The 19,751-nt window shown below is 62.1% G+C and overlaps 1 protein-coding gene across 7 annotated transcripts in view; it reads left to right on the top strand.

Annotated features, from left to right (window-relative positions):
- The window catches only part of SBNO2 (strawberry notch homolog 2), a 43,440-nt gene that overhangs the window by 11,954 nt on the left and 11,735 nt on the right, over window positions 1-19,751 (top strand). For 5 of the 7 annotated variants that reach the window (XM_082623684.1, XM_082623680.1, XM_082623682.1 and 2 more), the window contains exons 2-7: window positions 549-740; window positions 5,241-5,314; window positions 5,908-6,016; window positions 17,889-18,050; window positions 19,213-19,296; window positions 19,588-19,684. In XM_082623684.1, coding sequence (XP_082479810.1) covers window positions 588-740; window positions 5,241-5,314; window positions 5,908-6,016; window positions 17,889-18,050; window positions 19,213-19,296; window positions 19,588-19,684 — 679 coding nt within the window. In that variant the 5' untranslated portion in view covers window positions 549-587. Of the gene's footprint in view, window positions 1-548; window positions 741-5,240; window positions 5,315-5,907; window positions 6,017-13,119; window positions 13,405-17,888; window positions 18,051-19,212; window positions 19,297-19,587; window positions 19,685-19,751 lie in introns of those variants that run through there. The other 2 variants (XM_082623685.1, XM_082623686.1) reach the window with 2 other exon arrangements.

Raw genomic sequence — 19,751 nt, 5'->3', positions numbered from 1 at the left:
TGGCCCCAGCCACCCGGAGACCCTCGGCAAGCCTGACCTGGTGGCAGAGCTATGGGGCTGCCCGGCCCCGGTGGGGCCCCCAGCTCAGAGCTGCTGGCTGGCTGGGCTTCCTCTCTGCCAGACGTGCTAGGCACAGAGGGCCGGGGGTGCGCCCCCCCCGCGGCTCATGCTGGGCTCCCAGGGCTCGAGGCCCACTTTGTGGGTGGAGGGAGCAGCCCCCGGCCAACATCATTCAGGGGCCGGAGAACGAGGGAGGGAGAGCGGTGGGGCCTGGCCACCCGGAAGGGGTTGCCCTCACCCTGGAGGTCCCAGCCCGGGTCCCCAGGAGGGGGTGGCCAGACAGCAGGAGGGCCACCCCGGCAGCACTGCGGTGCTGGGAGCATCAGCTTGCCCCCTACGTGGATGGGGCAGTCAGAGGGGCTGGGGGGACATCTGCGGGGTCCCCTGGGGGTCCCGCCACCCCCCCAGCCTGCTGACCCTGTCCCTGGAGGGCGCCCTCCCCTGTCGGGATCAGAGGGCAACCTCAGGACATGCGTGTCTTTCCCCAGGTCATGATGCCACCACCACGGAGCAAGAAGCCCAGATAGATGCCCCTGCGGCCCGGCTCGTGGAGCCCCCCGATGCTGGCAGTGGGGCCCACCATGGACGGGGAGTTCCCTCCGCACGAGCCTCCACCAGCCGGCAGTGTCCTGTACAGCCCGCCGCCCCTGCAGACCCCGCTGTGCGGGCCCAGCGTCCAGGTGAGCGCAGCCCTCAGGGTCTCCTCCCAGCCCCTCGGCTCTTCTCTGGTGCCTCAAGCCCATATCCCAGCCCCCAGGTTTGCAGGCAGGACCCTCCGGGGGCTCCCATCGCCCCCAAGTCCCTCACGTGTTAGCTGTGAGGTTTCTCCTGCCAGGGCCTTGGCTGGCCCTCAGGGGATGCTCGGCCCAGGCGGCTGCCCTCACCTGCCCTCACCTGCGGGACATCGAGGGCTTGGACCACTGCGGCAGGTCACACTCGTCCGCTCTGCTTCATCGCTTCTTTCTTCTTACTTTATAAGACTTTATTTCTTAAGCAGTTCTAGGTTTACAGGAAAATGGCACAGTAAGTTCTCGTACACCTCTCCCCTCCCCACTTCCCCACGGTTAACATCTCACACTCGTGGGTGTGCTGTGTGCCAACCTGGGAGCCGGTGCTGGCCCAGCATCGTTACCTAAGGGCCACGGTGACATTTGGTTCACTCTTGGTGTTGGATGTTCTGTGGGTTTTGACAGATGTCAGATGACCCACATCCACCGTTACGGCATCACACAGCGTAGTTTCACTGCCCTAAAACCCCTCTGGTCCCCACCTGTCCATCCCTCCTCCCCCCAACCCCCGCATTGCTGATCCTTCCCCTGGCTCCAGAGACCTGCCTTTTCCAGAATGTCCCAGAGTTGGAATCACAGTGTGTAGCCTTTTCAGACCTGCTTCTTCCACTTAGCGATGTGTATTTAGGGTTCCTCCGAGACTTCCTGGCTTCATAGCCCATTTCTTTTTAGCACTAAACAACTTTCCATCGTCTGCATGTCCCACGGTTGCTTCCACCCACTGAGGGACAACTCGCTTGCTTCCGAGCTCTGATGACTGCGATAAAAGTACCGCGAGTGGTAAAATGACCCTAGGGGCCAGGCCTTCTCATATCATAGAAGGTACAAGAGGCCTCGCAAAGAGAAGTGTCCAGAATCCTCCAGCGAGTCAGGCCTGGAGCCAAACGGGGGCTCTTTCCCTGCAGAAAAGAAAAGAAGCCGAGTTTCTCTGTGTGGGGACTCGAGCTACCAGGTGGGGAGACCAGATGGGGTGCGGGCACCAGGGGGCCCCGTGGGCTGCGGCAGTGACGCGTGGGGAGAGAGAGCAGGGATCCAGCTTGGGGTTGGGAGAAGCCGGGCCCTGGGCCTCGGGACCCAAGTGGAGCTCCGGGTTGAGGGTCCAGAGCTGTCATGAGGCATCCTAGACCCCAGAGTGTAGCCTCAGACGGGGCTGGGAGGTGCGCACGAACCCAGGACTCACTCCGTGCACGGCTGTGCCCACAGAGCACAGTGCCAAGCCACACTGAGCGGGCCTTGCCCGTCGGCAGGGAGGGAGCAAAAGCGGGTCACGGCTGCAGACCCACCCGCAGCTTCCAAGCCTCGGCTGATGGCCAGAGCCTCCGGCCAGGGCCCCGGGCACACGTGTGCCAGGCCAGCTGTACCCACAGGGCCCCTGCCCTCCTCAGCCCCCACCTCCCTCCAAGCCTCTGCCTGCCCACGCCCACCCTGAGGCTCTCGGATGCCCCGGTGCCATACCACACGTGGCACAAAGCGTGCTGCTTCCTTGGGTGCTGTGTCGTCCTGTTTCGCAGGCTCGGAGCACACGCTTGTCATTCTTATAACGCCTCAGGATTCCTCCTCCTCAGCATCCCATCATTTGCCTAATTATTTTCCTGTTGTTGGGCCTTTGGGGTGACTCCAGTTTTTTCTGCCACTATAAATAGTGCCACTGCATTTTCCTCCCCCCTCCTGGATGAGTCCCTGGGGGTGTGTTTCTGGAATAGAATTCCTGGGTCAGAGCGAGCCCCAGCTTGGGCGGGTTTGCAGAGGATGGAGCTGTTATACAGAGAATGGGCTCCTGCCACGTCCCGTGGTGTTGACCCAGGAAGCCGACCGAGGGCCAGGACATGAGCTCTGTCTGGACAGCCCGTGTGGACCAGAGGGGCTCAGATACTGGAATTGGGGGAGGGATGTCTGGAACAAGATAGGGACCCTTTTACAAGGGAGGTGCCACGTGGAGCCCGACCTTGGCTCCGAGCCCTACTCCAGGCAGTCAGAGCCAGCAGGGCAGGCTCCCCAGTGCTCTCCAGGGCTCAGGCTGTGCACAGAGCCTGTTCCTCTCGGGCCACCGAACGTGGGGATTGCCCCTCAGGCCACACTGGGCCTGGCCCAAGAGTGACCAGAAGCCCGGGCAGCCCGTGTAGGCTGCGGGCATCAGTGTTGGCACCGTGCTCCTTACTTCTCTCTTGTGTCCTGCCCGAACCAAGCTTGTAAGGAGGATCCCAGGGTGGAGCAGGCGGGGAGTGGAGCTGGCCCCAGGGCTGCCTGGCAGGAACATGCCCCCAGGACTGTCAGTGTCCCTAAGGTGGCCAGATTTAGCAAATAAAAATATAGAGCCCGGTGAAATTTAAGTTTCACATAAACACAAATAAAATTTTAGTATGTGTGTGTTCCATACAGTATTTACACTAAAAATTATTTTTTGTTTATCAGAAATTCCGATTCTCGTTTTTTTTTGTTTTTTTTGGTGGGGGCTGGGTTTGCGGTACACGGGTCTCTCACCGTTGTGGCCTCTCCCGCTGCGGAGCACAGGCTCCGGACGTGCAGGCTCAGTGGCCATGGCTCACGGGCCAGCCGCTCCACGGCATGTGGGATCTTTCCGGACCGGGGCACGAACCCATGTCCCCTGCATCGGCAGGCGGACTCTCAACCACTGCGCCACCAGGGAAGCCCCCCCAATTCTCGTTTTTTATCTGGCAGCCCTATGTTATCTGCCACCCTTGCTGCCCTAGCAGGAATATCATCTTTCTTCATCAGTTTGCACATGGCCTAGGAAGCTTCTGGCTAATCTCCCAGGGCCTGCTCCTTCCCAGAAGAGGGCCAGCCTCTCTGTCTCCAGGCAGGCTCTGATTGGCTAGCTGGGGTAGGGGCCCATCTTTGGACCAGTCTGGTCCCACAGGCCTGCCCTCTGAAGGTGGAGTCACCCCTCTGGCTACAAGTGTAAAATCCCGAGGAAGGCTCTGATTGGCTGGCCATGCTGTACCATCCCTGTGGGGTGGGGCTGGATGTCCTTGGTTGGCAGCCTTGCCAGAGCAACGTGCTGGGAGAGGAGGTTGGGGTGCTGGGTAGACAAAGTCATAAGGGACCCTCCCCAGCCTGAGGCCTCCCCAGCCTGAGGCCTCAAACTCCTCAAGGACCTGGGGGTCCCCTGGTCTGGGAGCTCCACAGGGACCACCCCAGGCCCAGTCTGGGTGCAGGTGGAGAAGGTTGGTGAGCAAGGGACCCCTTGGTGCCCGCCTCCCCCGCTGTCCCCTTCTGGGCCCAGACTAGAGCCTGGACTGGCCTCTAGTTTGGAGGCCAAGGGGCCTCTACCAGTTGATACCATCTCACCACATCTCCTACATGCCTCTTCTCTGAGCTGGATCATGGGGAAGCAGGCGGGGCCCTGTAGGCAGCCCAGGGCTGGGGGCACAGTGATGGAAAGTGGGGCTGGCAACCTCCTTGGCACAGAGGGGCGGTCCCGGCCCCCCAGGCTGGTTCTGGGCCAGTACTAGATCAGTGAGTCCCGAGGGACGGGTCTTGTGTGGCCAGGGCTGGCACAAGTGGGCATGGCAACTGTAGCCAGCGGGCCTCCCTGATGGAGTTTCACGTGGCCAGCAGCCCATTTAGGGCAGGGACGCAGCACCCCGATTCTACAGAGGGTGTGAGTGTCCACAGCCCTACCCCTCAAGCCAGTCCTGGCACATGCTGCCCCTGCTGACCTCAGGGTCACCTTCCAGCCACCCTCCGTTCCCCTGGTGCTTCCTAAAGCAGGTTCCCCAGAACCCCTGCCTGTGCCTCACTCCTGGGCCACATGGGCTTGGCCTCTGGGACCTCTGAGAAGGCCGGGCTTCAGACCTGCCTGGAGGGGTTGGGCTGTGAGAGTCTGGCTGGGACAGGGCCGTCCACAGTGCTGGTGGGAGCCCCTCACCCTGACCTCAGCCCCCGCCCCTCTGAGAAGTCCCCTGCCCCTCTCCCCGACCTACCCGCTGGCAGGCTGTGCATCTCACTCATGGGTGCTGGCCCAGGAGGGACTCTTACTGTCTTGCTTTGCACAGGGTCCCCTCCTCCACTTTCTAGAATGCAGGCGTCCAGCCTGGGCTCCTCAGGCCCTGCAGGGATTCTGGGGGCCCTGCCAGTCCAGAGTCGCGGCCATGCCCGCCATCCCCTCCCCGGCTGGCTCCCAGACCTGCTTGTGTACTGACCAAAGCCTTCCTCTTCACCACAGCCCTCTGGGTAGGTTCTTCTGTGCACACGGGGAAGCCGAGGCACCGGTGACCCAGCTGGGAAGCCCCTGGGCAGGCGGGCTCAGTGCTCTCTGGAGCCTGCCCCAGGGCAGTGCAGCGGTGTGTGTGGAGGGGGGGATGGGGGGGGAGGAGGGCCAGGGACCCTGCCCTCCTGTCTTCTCCCCTGATGGCCACCACTCTGTCTCAGAATGCCATGCTGCATTACCCCTGGTGGAACAGCTTCTCGCCCACGCCATACCCAGCCTTCTCCAGCGAAAGCCAGTAAGTGCCCAGCCCCACTGCATCCTGCTGGGGGGTCCCCCCCTCGCAGGGGCTTCACTCTGCCTCCTCATCCCGCAGTCATGGGCTAAAGAAAACTAGAGCTCTCAGTCAGGGGGGCTGTGGGCCAGGCCCTGGCCGCATGGGGAGAGCTGAGACTGACCTGCTGTGGTCTGTCTAGCGAGAACTCTCCAGGGAAGAAGGCAGAGGTAGTGGGGACAAGGGCGCCAGGAAGGGCTATACTGTGGGGGGGACACCAGGTGGTGGTAAGAAACTTTAGGGGTGAAAGGAGCCGGGAGGACAGCTTCCCCATGGAGGGCATCAGCAAGCTGGGTTTTGAAGGGTAAGTAGGAGTTTGCCAAGAGAGCACACCTGGTACTAGGCCAAGGAATGGCCCATGCAAAGGGCACGGAAGCACACAGCCAGAGCCTTGAGGTTCTTCTGGGGCGCCGTGTCCCGAGACATGGGTGCGTGGGCCCCTCCTGAGCAGAGTTTCTGAGGCGCCGGAGTTGTTCCTGCTGGCCTGTCCTGCACCTGGGGTGGGCAGGCAGTACCCTCATCACGCCTACTGGCTCAGCTTCCTTCTCCGCCTCCAGCCAGTTCATGAATTCCTCCTTCATTGTGGGCCAGCCCTGCGTGGACACCAGCTATGGCCCTGCAGCCGCCACCCCCAGCTTCCCGCCAAAGAGCAGCGACTTTCCTCAGGTAGGAGACCTCGGCTGGGCCGTGCCCCACGTGGGGTGTCAGTGCTGGGGGACTGGGCTTGTTTGGGGGACGGGCTGGTGTGACTTCCCCTCAGCAGATGGGGGCGCCGGGTCGGAGGTCACGTAACTGAGGCTGGGGGCCCAGCTGCGCTCCTGCCCGTCTGCGGGTTATGGGGCCACATCTCGAGTGTCCGATTGCCTCACCCAGACCTCCACTCGCTCCATCTGGGCACCCTAGCGCCTTGGCGGGGTCCACGTTCCCGTCGTGCCCCCAGGCCGTAGTGACACCCCATCAGGTCGAAACAGCATAGTGAGCATTTATGTCCCCGAAACAGCAGCTGCTTGACGAACGTGAGCCCCTCGAGTTGGAGGAAAGGAGGACATCTGACTTCTATCTTTTGGGGGACGCCAGGCAGCTCAGCCCCCAGGGAGTCAGGCGGACTCTGCCTTGCAGCCTTGTCCGCGGGATTCACAAATGGGTCCCACACCTCTGTCCCCCACGGCAGCCGTCGAACCTGAGAGCCTCAGAGGGGGTTTGCGGGAAGAAGCCCAGCAATGTCGTGGGGTGACCCCAACCAGGGGGCAGGAAGTGGGGGCAAGAGGGGCCGAGTGGCGCCGGGTTTCCCTTGGAAAGTTGAAACCCTTGGCAGCTCCTGTGCTGGCCTCTGTGTCTGGGCTGCCTTGGCGCTCAGTTTGGGAAGCAGCCACGTGGGCCCGCCAGGGGGTGGAGTGTCAGGTGCTCAGCTCCCGAGCCTCAGTTTCCTTCTGTAAAGTGGGGCTCATGGGCCCCACCAGGTGACAGGCCGAGGGAGGCCACGGCACACACGGGCTGGTGCAGACCTGCTGGCCTCACTTGGACCAAGGCCAGGGCCGTTCAGACCAGCCCACACTCACCGGGGCAGCAGCAGGGCCGGGCAGAGAACCGGACCGAGGGGTGTGTGCTGCGGTGACAGCGTGCCCCCAAATCCAGGTCCTCCCGAGACCTCAGGATAAGACCCTACTTGGCAGTCAGGTCTTTGCGGGTGTGATTAGGTAGACGGAGCTGAGGTCCTCCCAGTTAGGATGGCTCTAAACCCGCTGGGGTCCCTGTGGAGACACACCGCGGGGGCCGGGGTGGGGGGCAGGCACGTGGCCAGGGAGGTGGAGCCCGGGCGCTGGGGAGGTGGGGGACCCTGGAGCCTGGGGGGCACAGTCCCGCCACACCATACCCTGAGCTGCCCTGTCAGTGACCCTGTCAGTGACCCTCTGTGGCCACCTAGGAAGCGACACGGCTGGGCCTCGTGGCGACGGGAGCAGAGCCTGCCCCTCGGGAGCCCCAAGTCCCCCAGGGTGAGGGCGAGGGCCATGGGGCAGGAACAGGAGGCCCGTGGACGCAGCCTCCCTGCCTCTACAGAGGCATATGCGGTTTCCTCTGCCCACCGCCGGCCCTTGAGGAGACCCTTGGCCTCCAGGAGACGAAGGGCCAGTGGGTTCAGCATCCAGGGCGCCCGGCCGACGGCCCAGGACCTTCTCCCCACCCACCGTGGCCCCACGTCTCTGGCTCGTCCGCGGGTTGGCGGCTGACGGGCCTCCTGTCCACCGTGTCCTGGGCATGGCTCTGCGTCCAGACTTGCTCCCCCGCTGGGGCGTCCCTGCTGGGTGGATGAAGCCTTTGGGGGTGTCCCGGCTCCTGCGGCCACCGCCTGGCCTCGCTCCACCCCCCACTTGCCCACTCCCGCTGCGCCCCCAGCTCTGCAAGGGATCCACGCGGCTTCCGAGCCCAGCAGCCCCCAGGGCGCCGTGTCCGCTCCTTGCTGCAGGTGGGGAAGCACGCCCCGTGTTGGAGGTTGCTCATCCACCCGACATATGCTCGCTGAGAGCGGCCGCAGCCCACCCGCCCTCCAGCTGCCCTTGCTGGGGGCGACTTGGACCCAGATCTCCCTTTAGAGCAGCGAAACCTTCTTCAAACGCAATCTCACCTCACTGCCAACCGTGGGGTCAGACAGATGTGAGACCACAGTTCAGCCAGGCTGAGGGTCTGAGGCCCTGTGGTCAGCCTCCTCCACCTCCCCCAGGACCCTGGGCCTGTGGGCCAAGCCAGGACGGAGTCCAGAGCGAGCCTGGCATTCAAGGCTCTTCCCAGCCCAGCCCTGGCCCGGTGGGTCCACCACAGACACCTCTGCTCCTGGTTCAGACTGAGTGACGTCGCACGGGGGCCGGCACAGGGACAGCCCCAAAGACGTCCCCGTTCTGATCCCGGGACCTGTGGATCTGTCATCTCACAGGGCAGAGGGGACTTTGCAGGTGGGATTAAATTAAGGCCCCTGAGATGGGGGTGACCCTGGATTCCCTGAGGGGCCCAGTGTCATCACAGGGTCTTTTTTTTTTTAATATATATATATATATTTAAATTAATTAATGTATGTATGTTTGGTTGCGTTGGGTCTTTGTTGGTGTGCGCGGGCTTTCTCTAGTTGCGGCGAGTGGAGGCTACTCTTCATTGCGGTGCGCAGGTTTCTTACTGCGGTGGCTTCTCTTGTTGCAGAGCACAGGCTCTAGGCGCGCGGGCTTCAGTAGTTGTGGCATGTGGGCTCAGTCGTTGTGGCTCACGGGCTCTAGAGTGCAGGCTCAGTAGCTGTGGCGCACAGGCTTAGTTGCTCCGTGGCATGTGGGATCTTCCTGGACCAGGGCTCGAACCCGTGTCCCCTGCATTGGCAGGTGGATTCTTAACCACTGCGCCACCACAGAAGTCCACAAGGTCCTTATGAGAGGGAGGCAGGAGGGTCAAAGGCAGAGAGAGACGGGAGATGCTGCGCTGCTGGCTGTGAGGATGCAGGAGGGGCCGCGAGCCAGGGATGCGGCACCTCTAGAAGCTGGAAAAGGCAGGAACCGATGCTCCCCTGGAGCCTCTGGAAGGAACCGGCTCTGACAACGCATCTCAGACTTCTGACCTCCAGAACCATAAAGTAATAAACGTGTGTTTTAAGCCGCTTCACCATGTGAAGCCCTCACGAGGCCCATGGCACACTGTTGAAGCGTTCACTCCTGTTTGTACATCAGAAGGAGCTGGAATGGGGAATCCAGACCTGGGCTGGGGGCAGGCAGTGAATAGAAACCCACAGGCCTTAACACACCTCCTGGTTACTAAACTTGAGCCCTGAGTTTCCTAGCAACCAAAGCGAAACGTTTTGGGCCGGGAGCAGTTCCCTGGGGGCTGCACACAAGCCGGCCCAGGCCAGGACCTTTGGTGAGGGTCGAGCTGGCCTCCGTGTGGGGTCCCCATTTCCCAGGTACCTGGGAAGGATCTCTAGCCAAGGGACTCTGCCCTGGGGAAAGCGGGAAGCCAGTCCGGTCCCTGCTCTGGGGCAGCTCTGCTTCACTGGACAGTCCTGGCCATCAGACCTGGCACCCATTGAGCCCCCAGAGCTGGGGCCCTGGGTTCCAAGTGTGGGAGGGGAAGTGCACCCAGGGGTTACCTGAAAATTTCAGCTCTGACGCTGTTGCCTACACATTACATGTAGCATCTTACGTAGCCGAGGCCTGCGTCACAGGGCAGAAATTAGCCCTGGTGCAACACTGGTGACCACACCCGTGTACACCCATGGGTGTGCTGAGGCTCTGAAAGAACCGGCCAGGCATCTGTAGGGTGCCCCACACTGGGAGGGGGTCTGCGTCCCTGGCAGGAGGTCCACAAACACGGCACGTTGTCTTCAAGGCCCTGTGTCGATGCGTTTCGTTGCTGATGGGTTGACCTTGACCCCTGGTGAGGCAGCATCCTCTGGGTCCCCCCACTGTGCACTGTCCTTCCCGCCCTCAGGTTGGCACAGAGTTGCTCAGGCCCTTACACCCCTTACACCTTGAGGGGCACCACGTGAGGTCTCCCACCCCAGGGTGTAGTACGTGTTGGGGGGTGTGGACGTGTGGCTTTTATTTTTTAATTGAAATGTGACTTGCATTTCATACGATTCAGCAGTTTTTGTGCATTCACAGTGTTGTCCAGACATCACCTTGGTCCAAGTCCAGAACATTCCATCCCCCAAAAGGAACCCCATCCCCCTTAGCAGTCACCCCTCCCCCTCCCCATCCCGACACCACAAGTCCACTCTCTGTGTCTGTGGATCTGCCTGTTCTGGACGTTTCCCATCAATAGAATCGCACACTGTGTGTCCTTCTGTGTCTGGCTTCTCTCACTGAGCATCGTGTTCTCAGGGTCCCGTCCACGTTGCAGCGAGTGTCGGGGCTTCACCCCTTTGCATGGCTGAGGGATGTCCCCGTGTGTGGGGGGACACGTGTGTGTATGTGTTTGTCCGTCGATGGACATCTGGGTCGTTTCCGCCTCTCGGCTGCCGTAAATCATGCTGGTGTGGACGTGCGTGTAGACTTCAGTGTGAGTGTGTGTTCCAGGTATGGCTGATTCTCGCTGGGAGGGCTGTTTGGGGCCTTGTTGGAGTTGGAGTTGGAGGGGTGCCCAGCCTTCCAAATGCCCCCCGAGGCCTTGTGCCTCCAGCTCTTGCTGCCCCTGCCCCTCCAGGTCCTCCTCTGGGTTCTCCCCACCCTGGTTTCTCTGGGGTCCTGGCTGCAGGGGTGGCCACCCCGCCCTCCTTCACTGCCCCTCAGTGCCGAGCCCCACTGCAGCCCCCGGGATCAGGTAGCTGCCCTGACCCCTCCTCCCAAGGCCCCCTGGACCCTCGCGTCTTGGCCAGGCCCCGGGGAGGGGGAGGGCTCTTTCCGGTGGGCTGAGACCCCATCAACGCGGTCGCAGTCGGCGGGGCAGGCGTGCGCCCTGAGGGTCCCTCCAGGCATCTCAGGTGGGCCCCGCGTCCACCTGATAAGGACACTTACCGTCTGCCAGCCCAGGCTTCTGGGAAGCAGGATGAGGTCACAGCTCAGAAAAGTGCTTTGCAAACTCTGGGCAGCTCCCCACACGGAGAGGGGTCGGCAACATCCACTGCTTCGCGAACGGATTTCCACAGGGTCAGAGGCTTGGCCTACCCCGCCAGCAGGCTCCTGGCGATTTCTGGCGCTGGCAGGGCGCGGTGTGGGGCTGCTTCCCATGGGAAGCCCCTGGGTCACGCGGGGCCGCGGCCAAGGCCCCCCGCCCTGGGGTCCGCACTCCCTCCGCAGGCTCAAGGGGAGGGTCCATCCTGCTTTTCACAGCTCCTGGGGCCCCAGGCGTCCTGGGCTTGTGGCTGTGTCACCCCACCTCTTCCTCTGTCTCCACGTGGTCTTCTCCTCTCTGTCTGTGTCCAGACCTCCCTCTTGTAAGGGCACCGGCCGTCGGCTTAGGGCCCGCCCTGCTCCAGTGTGACCACATCTTAGCTGACTTCATCTGCAGCGACCCCATTTCCAAAGGAGGCCCCGACATGGGCTGCGCCCACCCCTCCATGGCCAGTTCGGGGGCAGCCTAGGGACCAGCGAGAGTCCCGCCGACCAGGCAGCCCCACGGATCGGATGCGCTGGCCAGACAGGGCCGACCAGCCACCTGGTGCTGAGATACAGGGGTCAGAGTCCAAGTTTAGAAACTGCTGGCAACCTGACCAGTTTCCTGCTGCTGAAATCTAATCTCAAAAAGTTTGTGCTTGTCCTTTGTGGGTCTTCTTTTCATGTCCGTTTCCTAGTAATTCTTTTTAAAATTGAGACAAAATTCACACACCTTAAAATTCATCCTTCTAAAGTGTATTCACAGAGTTTTACAACCACCACCTTTATGTAATTCCAGCACGTTCCATCACCACAAAAGGAAGCCCCGCTCCCATCAGCAGTCACTCCCTCACCTCCTTCCCAGCCTCTGACAACCAGGAACCCACTCTCTGTCTCTGTCTGTGGATCTGCCTGTTCTGGACGTTTCCCATCAATGGAATCACACACTGTGTGTCCTTCTGTGTCTGGCTTCTCTCACTGAGCATCGTGTTCTCAGGGTCCGTCCACGTGGTAGTAGTGAGCGTCGAGGCTTCCCCCCCCCTTTACGTGGCCGCGTGATGCTCCCGTGTGTGGAGGGACCACGTGGTGTTAATCCGTCATCCGCTGGTGGACACTTAGATCATGTCCGCCTTTGGCTGCTGTGGACGTGTGTCTCCGTTGCCCCTGGTGGGCGTCTGGCAGTGGAATCAGGGTCGTGGGGTGACTGTGACTGTTTTCCGAGGACGCTGCCCCGTCTCACGCCCCCACCGGCCGTGGAGGGGCTCCAATTTCTCCAGCTCCTCCCCGCACTGGTCCCTGCTGGCTTTGTGGGTCCAGCCGTCCGGGCGGGTGTGAAGTGTGTCCCGCTGGTTTCGGGTTGCGTTTCCCCGTTGCGTGACAGTTTGCGTGTCCTTCCTCCCCTCGTTGCCATTTGTACACATTCCTCACCTGCGGCAGTGGCCGCCGGCCATGTTCCCCCCCACCTTCCTCCGCCGGCTGTGGGCTGGAGACAGGTGAGGGCTGCAGCATTGGGCCGAGGTCTCTCTGACCCCAGGGACCCTCCCCAGTCAGAGCTCTGGGGTGCTGGGCAGCTGCAGGGAGGTCCATGGGCCCGCTCGCTCCTCTCGGCCGCGGATCTGCACAGAACCGTCCTGGGATGGGGGTGATCGAAAGAAACATGCAGGACGGGCACTGGGCCTCAGGGCTTTGTGTCCCCTGCCGCTGGCCCTGTCTGCATCCTGCCCTCTGTTCTGGGCTGCAGGTTGCAGGGGCTGACGCAACAGGGGAGAGCAGCGTTTTGGGGATAGCCAGACCGCTCGCCAAGGCTGGAGGAGGAAGAGCAGGATGGGGCCTGGGGCCCCATGGGGGCGGCCCTCCAGGTGGGGCCACGGCACAGGCAAAGGCCCTGGGGCGGGCCCTGTGAGGCACTGGAGGCGGGCTCTGGGACAGTGAAGGTCCAGGCTGAGGAGCTGAGGGCAGGCCCAGGAGGGCATGGGGGGCACGGAAGGGGCAGCCCGCCAAGGTTTCCTCCCTGCGATGCGGGGGCCTCTGAACCTCGAGTCACTGCTGTGGGCATCCCAGGGGCAGCTGTGGTCCCTGCCAGGCCCAGCTGGGCACGTGCTTTGGGGGGACAGCGGTCTGGGGGAAACTGAGGCCGGGGCCAGGAGGGCGCCTGGGGCAGGCAGGGGGCAAGCCAGTGGCAGCCCGCGGGCGTTGTTGACAGCCGTCTGTGGTAGATTCCGCCCCGTTCAGTAATTCTCCACGCTTTGCCAGTAACCGTCCTGACTTACCAGGCAGGCATCATTTCCTGAAAGTCAGCCGGCCTTAGGGGAAGTAGGCGCAGGCGGTGACTAAACCAACATGCAAATGCGGCCGGGCGGGCTGAGGGCTGAGGGCCGGCGGGCTGAGCCGCCCGTGGTCATGAGGCAGCTGCTTCCACTGCTTTCTTGGGACCCGGCGGCCACCATGTCCCAGCTGCGCTTCTGGCTGCAGTTTGCAGCCCTTGGCAAGGTAACCCTGGGCTCCTGCCTTGCGAGGGGGGCCAGGCTGGGAGGGCCCGTGGGAACCGCCGGGAACAGCCGGGCTGGGGGCGGGGGGAGGGCTCCCCCAGCCCGCTCCGTCTGTCTGTTTTTGGCAGCGAGGGTGACCCCGCTGGAGTTTTCCGGGCAGAGCCACGTGGAATGTGGGGACAGCCAGGGAGGGCAGGGGGCTGCAGGGGGCTGGAGCCGTCCCACCTGGAGTCTCGTGGGCGCTCTGTGTCCTGGGATGGTGGCAGTGGCTCTGTGGGCCGGGGTGGGGCATGGTTTGAGACAGGCTCTGATTGGACAGGTAGGATCGGTCCCCATCCCTCTATCTCTCTGTCCCTCTGTTCCTCCTCAGGGCCCCTGCCCAGGGCCAGTGAGAGGACCTGTGTCCGAAGAGTGTTTCTGGGGTCGCTTTCCTGGCTGGGAGGGGGTGCTGAGCAGACCCAGAGCTGGGTCCAGTCTGGGGGCCATCCTGTCCCAGCCTGCGGGCGGGGGCAGAGATGAGGTGGAGGGTCACTGCGTGGGCAGCTCCTCTCTGGTCCAGGGTCCCCGACGTGCTGAGAGGCAGTAAGCACAGTGGATGACCCTGTGCCCTCCTGGCCCCCCAGAACTGTCGGGGTAACCAGCCAGCTCCCCTGCATTGGGGCCTGCAGTGGGAAGAGCGGGGCGGGGGGTACTGGGATCCTGGAGGAGTTCCAGGTGGGGACGCAGGTCGGGAGGTGAGCCCGGGGAGGGGTAGACACAGGCTGCTGGGTTGGGGGCTCTGGTGAGGGCCTGGGAGCTGCGGCCCTGCCTTGACCGGGCCCTGGGGACCCAAGGAAGGTGATTCTGGGTTTGGGTCATCTTGGAGGTCTCCTGTGGCTGCTGGGAGTCAGGTCCCAACACTGGCAGGCAGCCCACCAGGGGGGTCCACTCTCACTCCCATCCAGCCACCCGCCCTCCACGGTGGGGAGGGGGAGGGACCTCGGGAACCCCACCCCCACCCCCTGCGACCCAAGTGAGGCCCACCTCCCTTTGCCCCCGAGGATCCAGGGGCCCCCACATGATGCCGGCTGCCCATCAGGGCATCTGGTGGAGATGGTGTCCACAGACTGAGGAGGGAGCACCCACTTTCTTAATAAATTATATTTTTTAGAGCAGTTTTAGATTTACAGAGAGACTGTGAATCAGTTCAGAGGGACCCCGTGTGCCCACGACCAGCCCCTCGGCGCCGCCCACGTCCCAGCTGATGGGCCCGTGTTCATACATCGTCCTCAGGGCCCCAGAGTCCACGCTTCCCCATGTCGCCTCTGCCCCAGTAACACTGTGGCACCAGGGCCCCCAGGCTGTGCCAGTGTCGCCCGCTCTCCTGGGGTGGGCTGGGGCCCTGGGCAGTCGTGGGGAGCCCGGGCTGGGACTCCTGCAGGACATCCCCAGTCTGGGTTTGTCCGGTGTTTTCTCGTGGTTGCACTGGGGCCATGGGTTCCCCGGGGGAGACCTCGGAGGGGAGGTGCCCTTCCCAGCCATCACCCCAGGGGTCCCTGCTGCTGACCTTGACCTCCTGGCTCCTCCACGGGGGGCTTCTTCGCCTGTGCGCTGTCCTCCTGGGAAGGGTCTCCGTGCTCAGCCCTCACACAGGGTGGCCTCCGAGCGCCCCTTTCAGCCCCTGCCTCTGCCATCTTTGGGGCTGGCCCCCGAGGTCCCGCCCCGCTCCCTGCCCACTGCCCAGTGACTGTTTCATCTTTGGGAAGCAGGCCCACCTCTCAGGGCTCCAGGGCCCGGGGTCATCATCACCCTGACCAGGCTTGGCGGCGCTCGCTGGGAGGGCCACGCTGGTCCCAGAGGGATTTTAGCAAAGACAGCTGTCCCTGCCTGTACGTGGACCCCACCCCAGCCAGCCTTCGGAGTCTCTGGGGGTCACTACCCCATGTCATTTCATGCCCATGCCAGCTTCTGCAGCCCACCCTTCCCTGGCATTGTCCACCAGACTCGGGATGTGCCACCTCTGACCCCAGCTGACCGGGGGTGGGGTAGGGAGCAGGCCTTGGGGTCAGCAGAGCCAGACCCACTGCCGCCACCTCAGTGTCCCCCGAGATGGATGCTCTGGCCTGTTGAATCGCCAGGCTCTCGCATGGGAGTGCAGGGTGCCCCAAGGAGCATTGTGGAGCACCTGTTCCCTGCTCTAGGGTTGGCATTCCCCTCCTGCTTCTTCCCAGGCCGCTGCCCGGTCCTGAGCCGGTCCTGCTAGGCACTGTCTGCCATGCCCCCATCTCCTCGCCTGGACTTGCCCAGGTCGCCAGGTCCTGCACCTGCAGGCAGTGGGGGGAGGTTGGGGTCTGCCCCACTTCCGTGGGACCAGACTGCGTGTGGCCTGGGGGCAGGGGCCAGGAGGGGCCTGGCGGGCAGAGTGCCCTCCTTGCAAACCGCCGGAGCCAGGGCACCCCGGGCAGTGGGAGGCGTTCACAGGGGGCCCCCTGCCTTATACCAGCTGAGCGGGCTCCACCCCTTCCTGCCAGGCCCGCTGTCCTTTTTGCACAGTGCTCTCAAGCCTGTCTGTTGGGGGCTGTGCACTCACCAGCATTTGAGCACGGGGTCCTGGGGAAGCTGGACAGTGTTGCCTGAAGGTCCCCGCACCCCAGGGCCTGGGGGGCTGATTCCCATGCAGATCAGTCGGAGGGGAGCCCCAGAAACACGGCCCTTGAGGGGTCGTGGGGCAGGACTGGGCACTGGCTGAGATCAGGGACCTGTTCTCGGTGACCTGGGACTGTGGAGACCTGCCCTCCACCCCCAGAAGCCAGCTCAGCTGTGGCCTCCAGGCCCGAGTTGGGCACATCGGGTGGACCCTAGGCCCAGGCCCACCCTTCCTCCCCAGAGTCCACTGATCTGAGTCCCCGGGGCCCCGAGACCCCCACTGTTCAGCCCTGCCCAGCCTCCTGGCCTTCTCTCACTGGTTAGTGGGACACCACACCCTCTGTCCCAGCCCGCCCGGCCGCGGCCTTCCAACAGCCCTGATGGGCCGAGATGTGTGAACAGTACACGGGGCCGGGGGCTCCCAGAGGGCTGCTCTCCCTCCTCCTTGGCCCCTACCCTGCTCGGGAAATGCTCCCGCTGATGGGCCCGCTGTGGCCACAGCCCACCTGGCTCCACCCATGGCAGGCAGGCGGGGGTGGGGGGGGTCCCTCCCTGGGGGGGTTGGCTGAGGGCTGCCCCGCATCTGAGCCTGGAGGTGCTAAGGGAGGTGGGGGGCCTGCGCCTTCCCCAGCTCTGGGCACGGGGGGCTATGCTGCACTGCCCTCCCCAGGTGGCAGGCGGCGTGGGCACCGTGACCCGGCGGGGCACCTCAGGGGACCCTGGTCCAGAAGCCCCAAGGGGCTGACTCTGCATGTCCCCACGTCCAGCACAGGCCAGGCACACTCAGGAGCTCCATGCCTGCGACCAGGGCTGGGAGGGAGGGAGGCCGGAACGGGAACCCCCGGCGCTGCACCTGATTCCCTTTGTTTATTTATTTTTATTTATTTATTTTGGCCGCGTTGGGTCTTAGTTGCAGCACACGGGGTCTTCATTGCGGCACACAGGCTTCTCTCTAGTTGTGATGTGCTGGTTTTCTCTCTCTAGTTGTGGCGTGCGGGCTCCAGGGCGCGTGGGCTCTGTAGTTTGCGGCATGCGGGCTCTCTAGTTAAGGCGCACAAGCTCAGTAATTGTGGCGTGCGGGCTTAGTTGCCCCACGCAGCATGTGGGATCTCAGTTCCCCACCCAGGGATCGAATCCCTGTTCCCTGCATTGGAAAACGTATTTTTTACCACTGGACCACCAGGGAAGTCCTCCGATTCCCTTTAAATTTAGGTTTAGAAACTGTAACCTCCACAGCAGCGGATGTCTCCTGAAGCTGTGGCGGTCCGTGCGTCCTGGCATCCCTACACCGGTGTCACCTCCTCCATGGGGATGGGCCAGGGCAGGCACGGGGTGTCTGTCGCCTTCTCCTGGTGTCCCCTGAGTAGAGTCCAGCGCAGAGCCTGTGGGGTCTGGTTTCTCTCACCTCCGCTTGCCTTTTTCCTTTTTTCTTTTTTTTTTTTCAAACAGCTTTATTGATATAATTCACATACTGTAAAACTGACCCATTTGAATTGCATAATTCAGTGTTTCCAGTGCATTCACAGAGTCGGGCAACCATCACATCTGTTTAGTTCCAGAACAGTCTCATGGCCCCAAAAAGAAGCCCCGTCCCCATCAGCAGTCACCCCACACCCTCCCCAGTCCTTGACAATCAGGAACCTCCTCTCTGTCCCTTTGGATTTGCCTGTTCTGGATGTTTCCCATCAATGGAATCACACACCATGTGTCCTTCTGTGTCTGGCTTCTCTCACTGGGCGTCGTGTCCTCAGGGTCCATCCACATTGTAGTGAGTGTCAGTGCGTCACCCCTTTCTGTGGCTGAGCAGCATCCACCGTGTGGCTGGGCCTCACAGCTGCCCTCACCCGGCCTGTCTTGCAGGACTCCTCGTACCTCGATGACCTCTCCAATGCCTCCATCTTCTCCTCGTCCGTGGACTCCCTCTCGGACATCGCAGACACACCTGACTTCCTGCCTGCTGACAGCCTCAGCCAGGTGCCCACCATCTGGGACGTGAGCACTGGCCCCTCCACCCACGACAAGGTCAGTGTGCCCCATCCTCGGCCGAACAGACACGGAGGAGGGTGTCGCTCGAGGGTGCTCATGTCTCCCGTGTAGGCCAGAAGAGGGGCTCCCCAGGGGGAAGAGGGGCTCCGGGGAGTCCGGCATGCACTAGTGGACACCAGTAGGCATATGCCTAGCTGCCCTGACGGGTTCAGTGCCCATGAAACCCCCGGGCCCTCGGGAAGAGTCTGGGCCCAGTCTAGGGCTGGCAGGGGGATACAAAGTGCCCAGAGTAGGTGCAGCAGGCGACCCAGGCCCATCCTCGCCTCGCCAGGGCCCTCCTACCGGTTCCCAGCCTCCTGGGAACCTGAGGCCCAGGCGGGAAGCTGAAATGCCACGCCCACTGCTGCTGCGGCCAGCCCTGCCTGCTGGGAACCTGAGTCAGCCTTCCAGGAACCTGCGTCTGCGGCTGTTTGTTTGTTTTCGTTAATTCAAAAAAAAAAGGGGAGAGGGAATTGAGAGTAGGTTTCAGACCTCCCTGTACCTCACTTCCATTTTATTTTCATTTCAAAAAAGCTTTTGTGTTTTTTTTCCTTTCAGTTTTATTGAGATGTGATTGACACACAGCAGTAAGTTTAAAGTGTACATACAGAATGGTGATTTGACTTGCATACGTCATAAAATGATGATGACATAAGTCAGTGAACATCCATAGTCTCATATAGATACAAAATTAAAGAAATAGAGGGAATTCCTTGGCGGTCCAGTGGTTAGGACTCGGCATTTTCACTGCTGAGGGCGTGAATTCAGTCCCTGGTCAGGGAACTAAGATGCCACAAGCCACACTGTGCCCCCCCCAAAAAAAAAGTTGAAGTAAAAACCGTATTTTTTCCTTGTGCTGAGAACCCCTAGGGTTTACTTTCTTAAGAACTTTTATATATAACGTACAGCAGTGCAAATTCTATTTATCATGTTGTACGTTGCATTCCTAGTACCTATTTATCTAGTACTTTGTGTATCCCTAGTACTTATGTATCTACCAGATCTAGGTGGGCGGGCAGCAGGAAGGAGGCCGGTGGCCAGCTGAGGGGCTTGAGGACCACAAGGCGAGCCCCTCTGGAGGCCGGGGGCCCATAGAAGCACTTCCTCCCCACTTGTGGCCTGCAGGCTCATGCCTACTCTCCCCGCCTCTCCCCTCCAGCTGTTCCTGCCCAGCGGGCCATTTACAGGCCTTGAGGACCCTGTGTCCTCTCTCTCCAGCACCCCACTTCTCGTCAGCTACCAGGTGAGCCAGGCCCCTTCCCTACCCCTGCCCATCCCTCCTGGGGACCAGGGAGGGCCACTCACTCAGGCACCTGTTGTATGTGGGCCCTGGGCCGGCTTAGAAGCATGGTCTGCCCATTATACAGATGGGGAAACTGAGGTCCCAGGGAGGCACCATGCTAGGAGGGGGGACCTCTCCCTATCGCCCCAAGTCACTGGGCTGGCTGGTGGACCAGGCTCCTGACCCTGGCAGGGAGGCTGGCGTGGTGCAGGGGACAGTACTGTCCCCAGCGTGACAGCACCTTGCCCTCAGTCTCAGAGTCACCCCGAGGAGGACGACGAAGCTGAGGAGGATGAGGCGGAGGAGCTGGGCCACGCAGAGACCTACGCCGACTACGTGCCGTCCAAGTGTGAGTGTCCTGTGGGAGAAGACCCCCAGCAGCGACCACCGGGCTGCACAGCCTCACGGGGTCTGCG

Source organism: Mesoplodon mirus (assembly GCF_964341445.2).
Source record: "Mesoplodon mirus genome assembly, chromosome: 5".
NCBI lineage: Eukaryota > Metazoa > Chordata > Mammalia > Artiodactyla > Ziphiidae > Mesoplodon > Mesoplodon mirus.
This window is presented reverse-complemented; position numbering and strand designations above follow the sequence as displayed.